At 45.8% G+C, this 15,243-nt stretch overlaps 1 protein-coding gene across 1 annotated transcript in view; it reads right to left on the bottom strand.

Annotated features, from left to right (window-relative positions):
• The window catches only part of tbc1d4 (TBC1 domain family, member 4), a 72,039-nt gene extending 58,043 nt beyond the window's left edge, over positions 1-13,996 (bottom strand). Inside the window, exon 1 of the mRNA XM_061724210.1 lies at positions 13,362-13,996. Within this exon, the coding sequence (XP_061580194.1) occupies positions 13,362-13,772 (411 nt within the window). The 5' untranslated portion in view covers positions 13,773-13,996. The remainder of the gene's footprint in view (positions 1-13,361) is intronic.
• Between the last annotated feature and the right edge of the window lie 1,247 nt (positions 13,997-15,243).

Below are 15,243 nucleotides of genomic sequence, written 5' to 3'. Positions count from 1 at the left end.
TGAAGGCTTACAAAAGTCTTGACGCTTGGTCCGACTTCAAGGCAGGATTTGTTGGTGAAATTAAAGTGATGAGGACACCGAACTTTATGATTTGACCGTTTAACGTTAGCTACCCAAAAATCCAACATTACCTGATACAAAATGGGAACCACAAATCCACGTTTCGGTGTCTGGAATCCAGTTGTTTCTGTGAATTGCAGCGATCCATTTGTCTCTCTTAAGCTTATTTTTCATCAGTCTGTAAAACGATAACTCAGATTTCTTTCTAAATCTATGAGTACAGTCGATCGCACAACAGCTCTTTCCCATTTTAGATGTTTTCCAGTTGCTAAAACTGAAGGTTTATGCTGATACTCAGTCTTTCTGACACTCAGTCTTTCTGACACTCAGTCCCAATCCCCCCCTAGTCCTACTTTTCAGCACTACCCTTAAATTTTGCGCGTTCCCGTGAGGGTGGTGGTGTCTCAATTCCTCTTTTCATCTAGGGCTAGTGGACATAACGAGGGCTAGTGTGTATGAATCTAACCCTTCAAAGCGAGGGATTTCAGATCCAGACTCGCCGACCGAGGGCCTGAGAAAATTTCCCAGAATGCTTTACGTCATCATTTGGAGACTGAATAAAAAAAACAAACATGGGGGACATTTATAATTTTTTCATGAATAAAATCAATATTTTAAGTTTCTGCATAAAAATGCATTTTGATTAGATTTCTAGCGAGAAATATATATTTTACTTTCATAATATTCACTCAGTGAATGTACATAATCACTCGCTTACCCGTTGTTGCGAAGATCTCGCCAGAATAAAGGTTGATTTATGGTTCCGCTTTAAATCAACGCAGAGCCTACGCCGTAGGCTCTGCGTTGATTTAAAGGAGCATGAGGCAGGATTGTGGCACGATTTATGAAAAAAATCCGTATAAATTTTAAGTTTTCTAGTAATAATGTCAGATGAAGCGTTCCAAACCAAAAAGAATGATTCCTCTAGTGTATCTCTCCTTTGCCTTGAACAGGCTGTGTGCTGCAAAATGTGCTGCAATTCGGTCCCGAATTTCCCGCGCTGGGCTGTGGATGTGACATCACATGACGCTGCATGCACGTTCTCCCCGTTCTCCCGTGCCGGCTTCACTGTTGGCTGCAGTACCCCCGACGGCCGTCGTGGTGAAGGGTGGCGCTAGAGAGTCTCATTTCTTAAAAGGAGCCTCAAGCTCCTTTAACGCGGAACCATAAATCAGCTCCCGAGCCGGCGGCTCTTCTCATCCCGAAAACATCAGAGCAAATTTCTTAACAGGCGTTATTTGGATAAACTGAGCCCAGGTTGGGGATCTTAACGGTTACTTTTACGCCTGAAAAAATATTAAAACTTAATAAAGTGGCATATTAACAGCGCTACAGCTGAAATTAAAACAGCTTTTATCTCTGTGCTTCCTGATATGGTGTGACGTTTGTGCAAACGTAACTACGCAGTCGCTTACGTACCCGAACCTAAACCACGCAGTGACGGAGCAAGTGGTGTCCCAATCCCTAGGGAAGATTACAAGGACCCTACAGCTTGTGGCTTCATTTTTAGGGCTAGTGGTAGAAAGTAGGGGGTGTATTGGGATTGGCCCTTAGTCTTTCTGACACTCAGTGGGTGAAACCTGCTGTGAAGTCGCATTTGGGACGTCATTCCCTCTATTCCTGGTTATAAACAACACAAGCGTCTGCTGTGTCACTGATGTTGCCACATGTGCTATTTTAAAGTCTCCCCCCCCCCAGCCGGAGGCGTCGTGGGAGGAGCCAGTCCTGCCCTGCAGGGCCGGTTCTGACTGAGCCATAAATGATGGATCCATGTGCAGGAGCTGCTTCATCATGCAACAGTAAGACGACACCGCAGCAGCTCCTGCTCTGATTGGCTGCTGGTTCTTAGGTCTGTGCTGAGCTGGGAACGAGCTACAGACACTCAGACAGACGAGGGGGCAGAAAGCTGCCGGCAGCTTCTCCTACGCTGCTGTTGGAGCTGCTGGAAAGCAGCAGAAATGAACTTTATCTCCGAACATCCCTGCAGGCGCTGAGGTCAAACTGCTGTTGTGATCTGGCCTGAAATGTATATAAGTTAACGGTGTATTATAAATATAAGTTAACGGTTAACTGTCACCCGTGGTCAGTACTGGAGTTGAGGGGGGATGAGGGGGGATGGCATCCCCCCCTGAAATAAAAAGGGTCCAAATCATCCCCCCCTGAAATAAAAAGGGTCAAAATGTATCAATGTAATAACATGGTGCATTATTTAATAACAATTCTAAAACATAGTTTATTTGTTTGTTCTTGGCCTATATAATTCCAAACTTCAAATAGGCAACTAAAGTTATATTTGCAGTTTTATACATAGATTTATTGGGCTACATAGCTCTAAGGGAAATTGCATAAAAAACAACAAAGTCACTCTTGTATAAATTCATTGTTAAACAAACAACAATAATAATAGGTATTATTACATAATGCACCATGTTATTATATTTCCTTGAAAATAAAAAAGTTGCAAGTGCATTTTATAATAATCTTCTCAAAATGCAATAACTTATTACATAATGTGGCAAAATGTATTACAAAATGTAGCAGTTTATTACAAAATGGAATGAAAAAGTTATTACATTTTGGACGTTTATTACGAAATCCACCATTATTACAAAATATGGCTCAACAAGCCTCCTCAAGTAAAAAGGACACACCACTAGGAACCTGTGGCGGCTCAATAAGCAGCAGGGTTGATGGATCGATGCTCCGCACTTCCTAACGACGGCACAGACGCGTCACTGATGTGAAAAGAAGAAAAAAAACTTGACAAAGACCCACAAATGAAAATCCGGGACGTTCAGGAATGTTGCAGCGAGGTGAACTTTCCTCAAGAGAAGTGTTGTGTTATCACCTCTGACCTTGACCGGCCCTCACCCAGCCTAGACCAAGCCATGACCCGGCCCTGCCGCTGTCACTGACAGACGGAGCCCGCCCGACCCAGAACCCCCCGGGGACCCGGTCCAGGTCACTGCAGAGGTCTAAAATAGAGCGGCATGTTGGTGTGTGCAGCACGGGTCTAGACCTGTTAAATTTGGACCTGCAGCCAGACTGAGCAGGTAAAAGGTGAAACGGACCGGCTGCTTCTCTGACCCTCGACCCGGTTTGATGTTATTCCTGGAACAGAGCCCAGTTCTAACCGGCAGAACTTTACGTGTTCCTCTGGGTCGGTACGTTTCTGTCCAGGAGGGTGTCAAAGATTGTATTTATCCAAACCCATTTTACAATTCAAACAAGGTTATCTTATTATTAGTGCCACGGCTGCGCCAAGTGGCACGCCTCCTCCATTGCTATGCAATGCTATGCAATAGCAATGGAGGAGCAGTGCCTCTTGGCGCAGCCAGAGGCAATATTGTTATTGTGTGCGTTTCATCTTATTATTATTCATTTTCCGGACAAACTTCGGCGCGTAACTAGTCCCGCAGCTTTGAGAAAACGCGAAAAGTAAAAACGTAGAAACGTGCGCTTTAAGCGGGAATCGTGTGCTATGACTTTTATTAGCGATTGGTGTGCACATTTTTGCGCAACGTGCAAAAACGTGCGCTTTTAGCGCCATCCGGAATGCATTGGGAGAATTTTGGGGCCTCACCACTCGCATACCGTTACTCGAAAAATTCTGAACCGATCAAGAAAGTTGTAGGCCCTGAATTTAACTACAGTCCTATGGATTTTCAGAGCGATGGCAGAAATAGTTTTTGCACAAAGTGCAAAAACATTTCCAAATTTCCAAACTAAAGGGGAGATTTTCCCATGTAAGTGAATAGGGCAGAATGTCACACTGTGGGTGGAAGGAGGTTCGAAAAAACCTAAAATTCACCTTTTTTCTGAATCACTTATTTTTCTCATACTTGCACGTAGAAATGTCATTCAAACTTCAAAACGGAGGAAAACTTCTCTTCTCTTTCCAAACCTGAAACAGTTTTTTCCTAAAATGTACACCTTTCAAGATATGAGCGCTCAAGCGAGGACTGGAAATCACTTTTTTGTCAAATTTAGAGTGGCGCTCTCATTTTTTAGAGTGGGAGGGACAGTAAAAAAATTACCTTAATTTTTATTTGTAACTCGAGCTCACGGCCAAACTGTGAAAGCTGGACAGATCATTTTTGGTCAGAATGTAGACATAGATGTTGGGATTCATAAAATGTGACTTTGACAGGCGGGGTATGCACAAAATTTCAACGGGGGAGGCCAAAGCTGCGCCAATACCTGCCTCAGTCCCCATTGACTGTAATGTAATCAAAAGTTTTCTTCAAAAAAATCTCACTTTGTTTTCGAACTGCCGTTACTAACACATTTTAATGAATATCTGAATAAAATTAAGATTGTCAGAATCTGCCGGGTTCTGTCTTTGTTTTTCTGCTAGGAGCTACGGTTATTTGAGAACTTGTCACAAGGCAAAATCTGGGGTTTTCTCACAGCCAACCCGGAATGTTCTGAAGTCGAGGTTCTTGTTGCCGGGGCAACCAGAGCTCAGCTGCTGAGTGATTGACTGAGCCAGAACTGGTCACATGGCTGAGTCAGTACAAACTTCATATACTTTAACCTGGAAAATGGAGAAATCTGAACCCTGACCTTTTGACCTTAGATGATGCCCAGTCCTGCTGGGAACCGGTTAATGGTATATATATATATATATATAGTCTCGTCTCGTTTTCCTCAGGTGATAAAGATTCGTTGACGATGATATTTAGTCAGAATTTTCCTTGACGAAAGCAGCTTTACTCCAGAGGAGACTCGTCCTTTCTGCCTCAAACCTGGATGTTTCTCTTTAACAGAACCGCATCTTATCCACTTCTGATCCACCAGACCAGGTTTGACCCCTGAGGTTCTGAGGTTCTGAGGTTAGACTGGTAACGATGACACGGCCCGGTTAAAATCTGGACCTGCTGCCAGAACCTCCCTGGACGCAGACGGAGCAGGTAAAAGGTGAAACGGGCCGGCTGCTTCTCTGACGCTCGACCCGGTTTGATGTTATTCCTGGAACAGAGCCCAGTTCTAAACAGCAGAACTTTCCGTTTTATTACCAGGTCGACAAGCCCTTTCCGTCCAGGAGGGACGACGTTCATGCAGCCGGGCTTTTAGACCCGCTGGGTGACCCGTCACGTTTCTGACCGGGTCCAGATCAATAGGAATATTGATCAGAACCAGGACTTCCTCACTCATGACTCCCTGAACATGTTACAGTTACAGCTGCTTCATCGTCTCATTCATCACTTATTGTGTGGAAATCTGGGGAAATATATACAAAACAATCACAGACCTGATTTTTATCTTAAAGGTGACCTATTATGAAAAACACGTTTTTTCTTGTTTTAACATATATAAAGTGGTCTCCCCTCACCCTGCCAGCACAGGGGAGACAAAATACCATGAATTTCTGCAAGCTCTCTGACCCCCGCCGGACTGAGTCCCCAGTGTCACGTGGCCTTTTTTTGAGCCATTCTGAATCTGCGCCTAGGGTGACGTCACCATAGGCGCTCATTTCCATAGGTTCCATAGGTTCCATAGGTTATATATATATATATATATATATATATATATATATATATATATATATATATATATATATATATATATATATATATATATATATGTATGTATGTATGTATGTATGCAGTATGTATGTATGTATGTATGTATGTATGTATGTATGTATGTATGTATGTATGTATGTATATATATATATATATATATATATATATATATATAGCCTATATATATATATATATATATATATATATATATATATATATATATATATATTTATATATATTTATATATATATATATATATATATATATATATATATATATATATATATACTTTTCGATGGGCGGGGGCTTTGAAACTTCACCTTTTCCAACATTCGAACGGACGCCGTTGCCACAACATTTGACCAAACCAAGTAAAACTTGACCTGTGGCCTCCCTATGGGGCCTTGATTGAGCTTGCCAAGTCTCAACTCTGTGAACCCTCTGCAACGCCAACTAGCTCTGTGGTAGTCGTACCGCCACAGGACCAAAAGATCCTAGCAAAGGGCCTTCTGCATTGCAACATAGTCAAAAATCAGCCACCCAGCTCAAAGCGTTAGTGAATTATTCAAAAAACACACAAAAAAGGCCCGAAAAAGGCACCACACACGGTGACCTTTGGCACTTCCGAAGGTCGCACGGGTCTGGACCTCGGCACAGTGGATGAGAGTCACCTCCTGATACAGAGTCTAGAATTTCAGCCTCCTAACTCAAAGCATTAGTGAACTGTGCAAAAATAGACACGAAATAGGCTTTGCAGGCCCGAAAAGCAACACACGTGGTGACCTTTGACACTTGCGAAGGTCACACAGATCTGAAACTCGGCACAGTGGATGAGAGTCACCTCCTGATACAGAGTCTAGAATTTCAGCCTCCTAGCTCAAAGCGTTAGTGAACTGTGCAAAAATAGACACGAAATAGGCCTTATAGGCAAACCTATAACAATACATAACAAACCTCCTGTGCCTACTGAGCATTAATAACATGTCATAATCGAAGGAGAACTAATTAAAACAGGTGTCCTTAACATGAACCTATTGTATTATTGAATTATCAAGGACACTTTCGTGTTTTTGTGTTTAGAAATGTTAAAGATATTAAAAGAAAACCATAACACAATGAGGAAAATACTGTGGCGAACAAGTCGTGCCCAGAGCGTGTCTCGAACCCCAGTCTCCCAGACCACAGTCAACTGCACTAACCAGTTGGCCAAATGCTGATGTGTTGCCCAGGCGGGCAAGGCCTTATCTTATCTGTGGTCGTTACACTATGTTCCAAAAAGTATTGTTTTTAATGGACAAGATCCGGCATTTTACGTTGAATTCTATTGTTCAAGTTTTAAAATTCTAGCTAAATACATAAAAAAGGGAGGTGAGGTGTGAGCTTCATAACAAAACTTCTGTGCCTACTGAGCATTAATAACATGGGGTTAGCCATAGAAAGGGGCGATAACAGCCTCCTGCGCCTACTAGTAGGTAGAGTAGGGCCCTACTGGCCAATATCTATGGGATGATTGTTATTGTTTTGTCCTTCATTCAATGGTATGACAGCAGTCAAATCGGGTGACGGATCCCATTGACTTCGCATAGTACTATATCCGTGGTGTTCCCATTAAAACCTCAATAAAACACTGCTAAAACAGCGTTAAAAACATGCTTTTACAAACTGACAGTAACAAACAGTACCTTGCGCGACAAAAACTCATAATTTAGCCACTATAACAAAGAATATATAAATAATAATAATGTCATAATCCGTGTATATATCACGACAACGGATCCCATTGACTTTGCATGGTACAATATCCGTGGCGCTCACACGGAATTATACCATTTTCCGTGTATATACCACGGAAAATAGTGGTGAGAGGTCGTGGGCATTTCACGGATTTTTGTGAGATCAGGTTGGAAAGCAGCCTTAGATGTTTCCTGCATCACCACACTTGATTCTAATTAATGGTTGTCATCAGCTTCTTATCCAGGTCTTGCACAAGTCTGTTACATTTGTATCAGGGTGCTGAAGCAGGGAAACATCTAAAACCTGAGGACCAGGGTTGGAGACCACTGGTATACGGTGAACAGTTTTAGGATAGGGGGGCGTTTCATTCGTACCTAAAAATATTGAAATGAACTGAATTTGAACTAGTTCAAAGTGAAAATGGTGAACTATGAACATGAACTGTTCATTTTTAAACTATATGAAATTAACTTTGAGCTAGTTACTGAGAAGTATGAACTTGCACAACACTGTCCCGTCCCTCTGATAACCAGCAGAACTCCTCGCAGACGCCGCTCCCCCATCAAGTCTTCGGCTAAGAATACATTTACAAACAATCTAAAAATAGAAAACAGCTTCATCACGTCGTCTCTGAATGTGGAAGTTAAGAAACCAGGAACCATGTTGGCCCCGATACGACCCGGTCAGGTGGAGGAACCGCTGCATTCCAGCCGGTTCCACCTGTCAGCCGCCCGCCCGACCGGTTCTGGCTGTGTCTCCATGGCGACGGGGTGTGTTGGCCACGACGGGGTGTGTTGGCCACCGTAACCATGGCGACAGGGTGTGTTGGCCACGACAGGGTGTGTTGGCCACCGTAACCGAGCCCGCTGCCGCTCCTCTCTGAAGAAAACCGACCCGGTCCTTCAACATACCGCAGGAAACCCGACTCAGCGGGCTGGGCCTGGGCAGATATCTGGTTCTGGTTCTGATTAATGAGCGTTGGGCGGGTCGCCGGGGAAACGAGGACAACACCTCAGACTCAGAACCTCCACATGAGATTTATCTGTGCAGATCAGTCTGGGGGGGAACTTTGTGGAACGGTCTTGATGATGAAAACAAACGAAGCACTAACTTTATACGGTTTAAAAACACATACAAGAAAACAATTCTTGACAAATATAAAAATAAGGACCTCTAAAGAACTCAATTTGCCTTCTATATGTATTTCTTTAATTGTCATTCTGTTCCTTGTGGGTTGGATCATTAACGATACAAATGCAACTCCCTGCATTCATGGCTGGTCCTGGATCAGCAAAGAAGTGAGGAAGTAAGGGGGGACACTCCTGCCGAGGGCCAGACTGGGAGAGTCGGGGACATCAACAGCACAGCAGGCAGGTGGAAGCAGCAACGGGATGACCGGGGGTGGGACCCGCAGGCAGGTGGAAGCAGCAGCGGGATGATCAGAGGGGGGGGCCGCAGGCCAGCACGCAGCTCCCGAAGCTCCGGCCCAATCAGCAAGTCCTAGGTTGGGGTGCAGGGTCGGGGAAAGGTTGAGAAGGGGCAGGGCCAGGGAGAGGAGTTTTGAGGGACAAACCTCTCCCCTGCCTGCCCGGGCCGTTACCCTGCCCGGGCCGTTACCCTGCCCCTCTCACTCCCACGCTGCAGGTTCCGGTGTTTTGCATTCAGAGATGCTCTTCGCCACCGGCAGAGGATGCTGCACCATGTACAAAAGAGAAAAAAGAGGAGAAAAAGGGGGACCAGCACAAGAAACTACAGGAGGAGTATATCTGGTTCTGGGGGGTTTATGAGCGTTGGGCGGGTCGCTGGGGAACCGAGGACAACACCTCACACTCAGAACCTCCGGATGAGATTTATCTGAAGTCACACACGTATGAAGCAGATGTTCTGGGTCGGAGGAACCGGGCCAGGGCCGGAGCGTATATCTGGTTCTGGAGGGGGGTTTATGATCGTAAGGCGACTCTGTGCAAATCTCCACTTTGGCCAGAGTTTTCAGAAATTATTGTTTTTGGAGACTTTGAGCTTCGTTTTCGTGTAAACGAACGGCCAAAACGCATGAAAACACCACCGTTTTTGCTACGTGGAAACGGGGCCTAAAAGCGCCGCAGTGACGACCAAACACCGACCTCTGCCACAGAAACACACCGTCAGCTACGACAGGGTGCATGCTGGGAGTCTGGTCACGTGACCCGAAAGGGAAGATCGACTCTCCTCAAACTTCCAGAGAAAAGAGAAGCTTTGTCTCTACAAGTGAAACCTGCCTGACAGCAACTTTCCTTTTCCCTCCCGTCTCCACGCCCTGTTCCCCCTCTCCTTCTGCTGTGTGTTAAATACTAACAAGTGCCGAGCCCGAGGCCCCGACCGACGCTTGACATTTCCAGCTGCCGTCTGTAGATATTTACAACAGGAATCAGCAGCAGCTTCAGCCAAGCTGCTGGTTTTCAGGAGAAACAGAAACGTCCAGGTCTGAGACATTATTAGTATTTCTTACTGTTTTGGGCCTGTCGACATGTTCCTCCGTCCTGGGCAGTTCTGTGCTTGTGGTATTGATTATTAGGGCCCGAGCACTGACAGTGCGAAGGCCCTATTGTATCTGTAGGAATTGTTCTCATTTTTATTTTTCTCATTTTTATTTTTCCGACGAAATGAGGACCTTTTTTCCCCCTAAACGTCCCCAAAAGTCACCAAATTTTGCACCAAGTCAGGCCTGGTGATAAATGTGAAATTTAATGGTTTGCATTAATGGGCGTGGCCTAATGGCTCAACAGCGCCCCCTAGAAAACTTTGTGCCTCAAGCCCCACAACACGGTTTGACGTACATGCACGAAAATCGGTACACACCTGTATCATGTTGCAACTTAAAGAAAAGTCTCTTGGCGCCATGGCCGAAACTGAACAGGAAGTCGGCCATTTTGGATTAATCGTGTAATTTTGGCGCAATTTATGCCATTTCTTCGGCAGTTAATACGGCCCGAACCGTAACGTGCACCCAGGTGTGTTATACCTCAAAATGTGCGTCTCCATCCTGCGACGATGGGCATTACTTTTCTCAGTCAAAAGCGTTACCGTGGCGACGATAGACGCCAAAAGCGTGCCCACCCTTCATCTGATTGGTCCATATTTGATAGTTCCTACTTTCTGTCATAACTTTTGAATAGTTTGATATAGAGACTCGTGGGTGGTGTCATCGGACTTAGTTTTGAACGCCTGAGGGCCCGTTCATCGCTGCTTGCAGCTTTAATTTGTGTTATAATTTTAAAGTTTAAAAAGAAAAAAGTACCAGTTCTGAGGTTTAGTGAGGAGTAAAGAATAATTAACAGCAGTAGTTGTGAGGCAGAAAATGAACATGACTAAAAATAATAAAAACTAAAATGATAGCTTGACCCAAAGACTAGCGCAGGGGTCGGCAACCCGCGGCTCTAGAGCCGCATGTGGCTCTTTAGCGCCGCCCTAGTGGCTCCTGGAGCTTTTTCAAAAATGTTTGAAAATGGAAATAGATGGGGGAGAGAAATATATTTTTTGTTTTAACATGATTTCTGTAGGAGGACAAACATGACACAAACATTCTGAACGTTTTCCAATGCTGTAAAAATGTGTAGAATAAATATTACATTTCAACATTTCTGTTAAGAAAAAAAGTCAAAATGTCGAGAAAAAAGTCAAAATAGCGAGAAAAAAGTTTACATTTCGAGAAAAAAGTTGAAATGTTGAGAAACGAGGCAAAATTTTGACTTTATTCTTGAAATTGTATTTCAAAATTTTTCTCGACATTTCGACTTTTTTCTCGAAGTGCACAATAAAAAAAAATCTTCCCCTCTCAAATATTTTTTTTCCTGCATGGTTCTAATACTCTTCCGTAGAGGATTCAACGTTTCTTGGAGCGATTCATTTGCTTTCATTGCCTGAATGTTTGCTCTGTAGCGAGAAGTTGTCCCAGTTATAACTAATATAGAAACATGCAGCATGTGTTGTCTTCATTCTAAGGCTGATACAAGACTTTTCATTTTTTGCGGCTCCAGACATATTTGTTTTTTGTGTTTTTGGTCCAATATTGCTCTAAAACATTTTGGGTTGCCGACCCCTGGACTAGACTCAAACTAAAACTGCAACAGTCTGACAACAACAAAACTCTCTGCAGCTGCAGCTGAAGGAAACAGGAGACGTTTAAAGCAGCAGCTCTCGCTACATTAGTAACTACTCTGTTTTCTGAGTCCCGGGTCTCGGCGTTCCGACCTTCAAGGCCACGACTCTGATCCCTGAACAGAAACAACAACAGAGGTGGATAAAAGGCCCAGAATCCCACGTGCGCGGCTGCACGGCTGCCCCCCCCCCCCCCCCCCCCCCACACCAACCCCTGGCCTAAATACATAATACTCTAACACTCACCACCCTGGACTCAGCTTTGCTGCGCTGCAGGAGATTAGGTGACACCTCGTCACCTCATGTCCTTTGTCTCCGTTTACATTTAAAGTTAGACTCCAGTCTATCAGCACATTCAGACGGGAAAAACACTGATTTACTCCTTATTTTAAATGGATTGTTGTAATAAATGCTGTGATTGGAGGTTTGTTTCACACACATGATAAAAGTATCTGCTGCTACGACCGTTATGGTCGTTACTGCTGGATTTTTGGGAGTGATGTGAGGATCAATACTGAAATATTGATACTTCCGATACCAGATCTATAAGCTCTTAAATCAATTCTCAAAGGCCTTTTTTCCCCCTAAACGTGCCCCAAAAGTCACCAAATTTTGCACCAAGCCAGACCTGGAGATAAATGTGATATTTAATGGTTTGCATTAATGGGCGTGGCCTAACGGCTCAACAGCGCCCCCTAGAAAACTTTGTGCCTCAAGCCCCACAATACGGTTTGACGTACATGCACGAAAATCGGTACACACCTGTATCATGTTGCAACTTAAAGAAAAGTCTCTTGGAGCCATGGCCCAAACCCAACAGGAAGTCGGCCATTTTGAATTAATCGCGTAATTTTGGCGCAATTTATGCCATTTCTTCGGCCGCTTCTTCGCCCGAACCGTAACGTGCACCCAGGTGTGTTATACATCAAAATGTGCGACTCCATCCTGCGACGACGCGCATTACTTTTCTCAGTCAAAAGCGTTACCGTGGTTACGATCGACGCCAAAAAGCGCACCCCCCCCCCCTTCATCTGATTGGTCGATAATTGATAGTTCCTAATTTCTGCCATAACTTTTGAATGGTTTGATATAGAGAGTCGTGGGTGGTGTCATCCGCTAAATGTCCAGGCCTGAAGAATCTACATTAGTCATACAAGCTTCCACTGCAGCCTGAACGTGTACAAGGGTGGAGGACCGTTCATCGCTGCTTGCAGCTTTAATTATTATTATTATTGCACAGCGATTGATTATTTTAGATTTTTGATTATTCTCTTATTTATTTTATAATAGTTTTATTATTTTACTTTAGTGATGGAAACGCCTTCTGTTGTTTTAACAGCTCGGCTGTATTGTGAAAGAGGCCGCTACCTCAGAATACTTCTGACTTATAATAAGTAGCTAAATTAGTGACTCTGATGTCTTGTATTCTTAAACTATCTAAAATACACATTTTTTTTTTAGATTTATATGGCACATGAGGTGGATTTGCACAATGTACCAGTGTCATGCCAAAAAGTGATTGCCTGCTGCCAGAATCTGATTTCTCCCCTGAAAATTGTCTTTTTACCTGCCAAAAATTGACTGAAGGCCAAATACAGTTAATGAAAAGTTGTTTCTGCCTAAATATGACTTGATCTCATTCTTATGCTTCATAATCTGAAAATCTGATGTTTTAGCGCTCTCGCTCAACGGGCTGCTGTGTGGCTCCAGAAATCAGAAGAAATCAGATTCTGGCAGGCAATCACTTTTTGGCACAACACCGGTATCAAATCGGTATCGGCGATACCAGCCTGAATTTGACTGGATATCGGATCAGAAATGATGGAGCATCCCTAGTTTTGGGGCCTGGACCTCCTCCTGACCCCCCATGGGTGCTAGGGTGCCCCGCCCCCCCGGGCCTACCTGGGTGCCGTCGGCGGCCCTGAAGACGTGACAGGACATCTCTGCCTCGGGATTATCCGGAGGACCCCTCAGCAGGTAGGCGAAGGTGGTGAGGTTGTTGCTGCTGTGGATGAACCTCTGAATCAGCGTCGCCTTGTGCTCGAAGATGAACACGGACGCGCTGCTGCTGTTGTCCGGCACGCAGCGCACGAAGGGCGGGTTGAGCAGCAGCTGCACCCGGCGGGGCTGCAGGACCGAGCCGGAGCCCCCGGACCGGTGGTACCGGAGCCGGATCTCCGCCACCAGCCACGGCAGCATGGGCAGCGTGGTGCGCCGGTCCAGCGCGCTCCAGCCCACGTAGGTCAGGCCGAACACGCGCTCCGGGGGACCCGGGCGCGCGTCCGGGGGACCCGGGGGGCCGGGGGGATCCATGGGGACCCGGGAGACCCGGTGGCACCGGGACCTGCACCAACGGGACCGGGACCGAGACCAGGACCGGGACTAAGTCCGGGCCGAGGCCGTGCGTAATTTGGGTTACTTTGCGTCCTTTTCCAATTCCGCATCCACGCACATGCGCTCAGTCCGTCAGCTGTTCCAGATGTGTTTTCCTGCGTGGATGCGCCTCCTGGAGCTCTGATCCTTGTCCTGGTTCTGGTTCTGGTCCTGGTCCTGGTTCAGACCTGTTTTATGCTGCAAGGACCGGGAGCGGGCCGAGGCCGTGCGTAATTTGGGTTACTTTGCGTCCCTTTCCAATTCCGCGTCCGCATCCACGCACATGTGCTCAGTCCGTCAGCTGTTCCAGATGTGTTTTCCTGCGCGGATGCGCCTCCCGGAGCTCTGATCCTGGTCCTGGTTCTGGAGCTGGATCTGGTTCTGGTTCAGACCTGTTATCCTGCACGGACCGGGACCGGGAGCGGGCCGAGGCCGCGCGTAATTTGGGTTAGTTTGCGTCCCTTTCCACGTCCGCATCCACATCCACGCACATGTGCTCAGTCCGTCAGCTGCTCCAGATGTTGTGTTTTCAATTTCAATTCAATTTTTCAATTAGAATTTTATTTATATAGCGTCTAATACAATAAAAGTTGTCTCCAGGATCTTCAGAGACCCAGAACATAAACCCCCAAGTAATTATTACATACAAATAACATAAATAATGGCAGGTAAAAACTCCCCTAGTGGGAGAAAAGCCTTAAGCCAAACAGTGGCAAGAAAAACTCCCCTTTAGGAGGAAGAAACCTGGACCAGGACCATGAGGGGGGACCAAGGCCAGGGTTTTTCTGCCCAGGACGGGGCGTGCAGCGCCGCCTGCAGCTCTGGTTCTGGTCCTGGTTCTGGTTCTGGTTCGGGTTCAGACCAGGGCTGCAGCTGCACGGACCAGGATCGGGACGGATCTCTGCATAAACACAAGAAGTCTCCCCCCCAAAAAACAAATATCCTGCGTGGTGGGAGCGTCTCTCCAGATGCGCGCACCCGCGGCTGCTGCGCGTCCCCTGCACGGAGATCATGAAATAATAAACGCAGCGCGGCGTGTTTGTTTCTTTGTCGTCCTCAAGTTGTGTCCTGTGTTCTCTGTGTTCGAGCTGCTGTCTCCCACGACGCCCCGGAGGAGGAGGAGGAGGAGCGGCAGGAGGAGGAGGAGCGGCGGAGGAGGAGGAGGAGCGGCAGGAGCGGCGGAGCGGCCGTGCGCAGCAGCGGCTCCGCCCCGCAAAGCGTGCGCGCTGGTGGAGCGGAGCTCCGCCCCCCCTCCACGTAACCACGCCCCCTCTCGACGTAGCTCCGCCCCCTCACCGCGGAGCCTGTGGGAAAGAATAGAACAGAATAGACTTTATTCAATATTCAATATTTAAATAAAATGTATTCATTTTATACTCTCCCATCTCTGACCTGGGCCTTTTTAAATGTA

The sequence above is a fragment of the Cololabis saira genome, chromosome 6 (genome assembly GCF_033807715.1).
Source record: "Cololabis saira isolate AMF1-May2022 chromosome 6, fColSai1.1, whole genome shotgun sequence".
NCBI lineage: Eukaryota > Metazoa > Chordata > Actinopteri > Beloniformes > Belonidae > Cololabis > Cololabis saira.
Note: the sequence above shows the minus strand (reverse complement) of the source record. Positions and strands in the feature narration are given on the sequence as shown.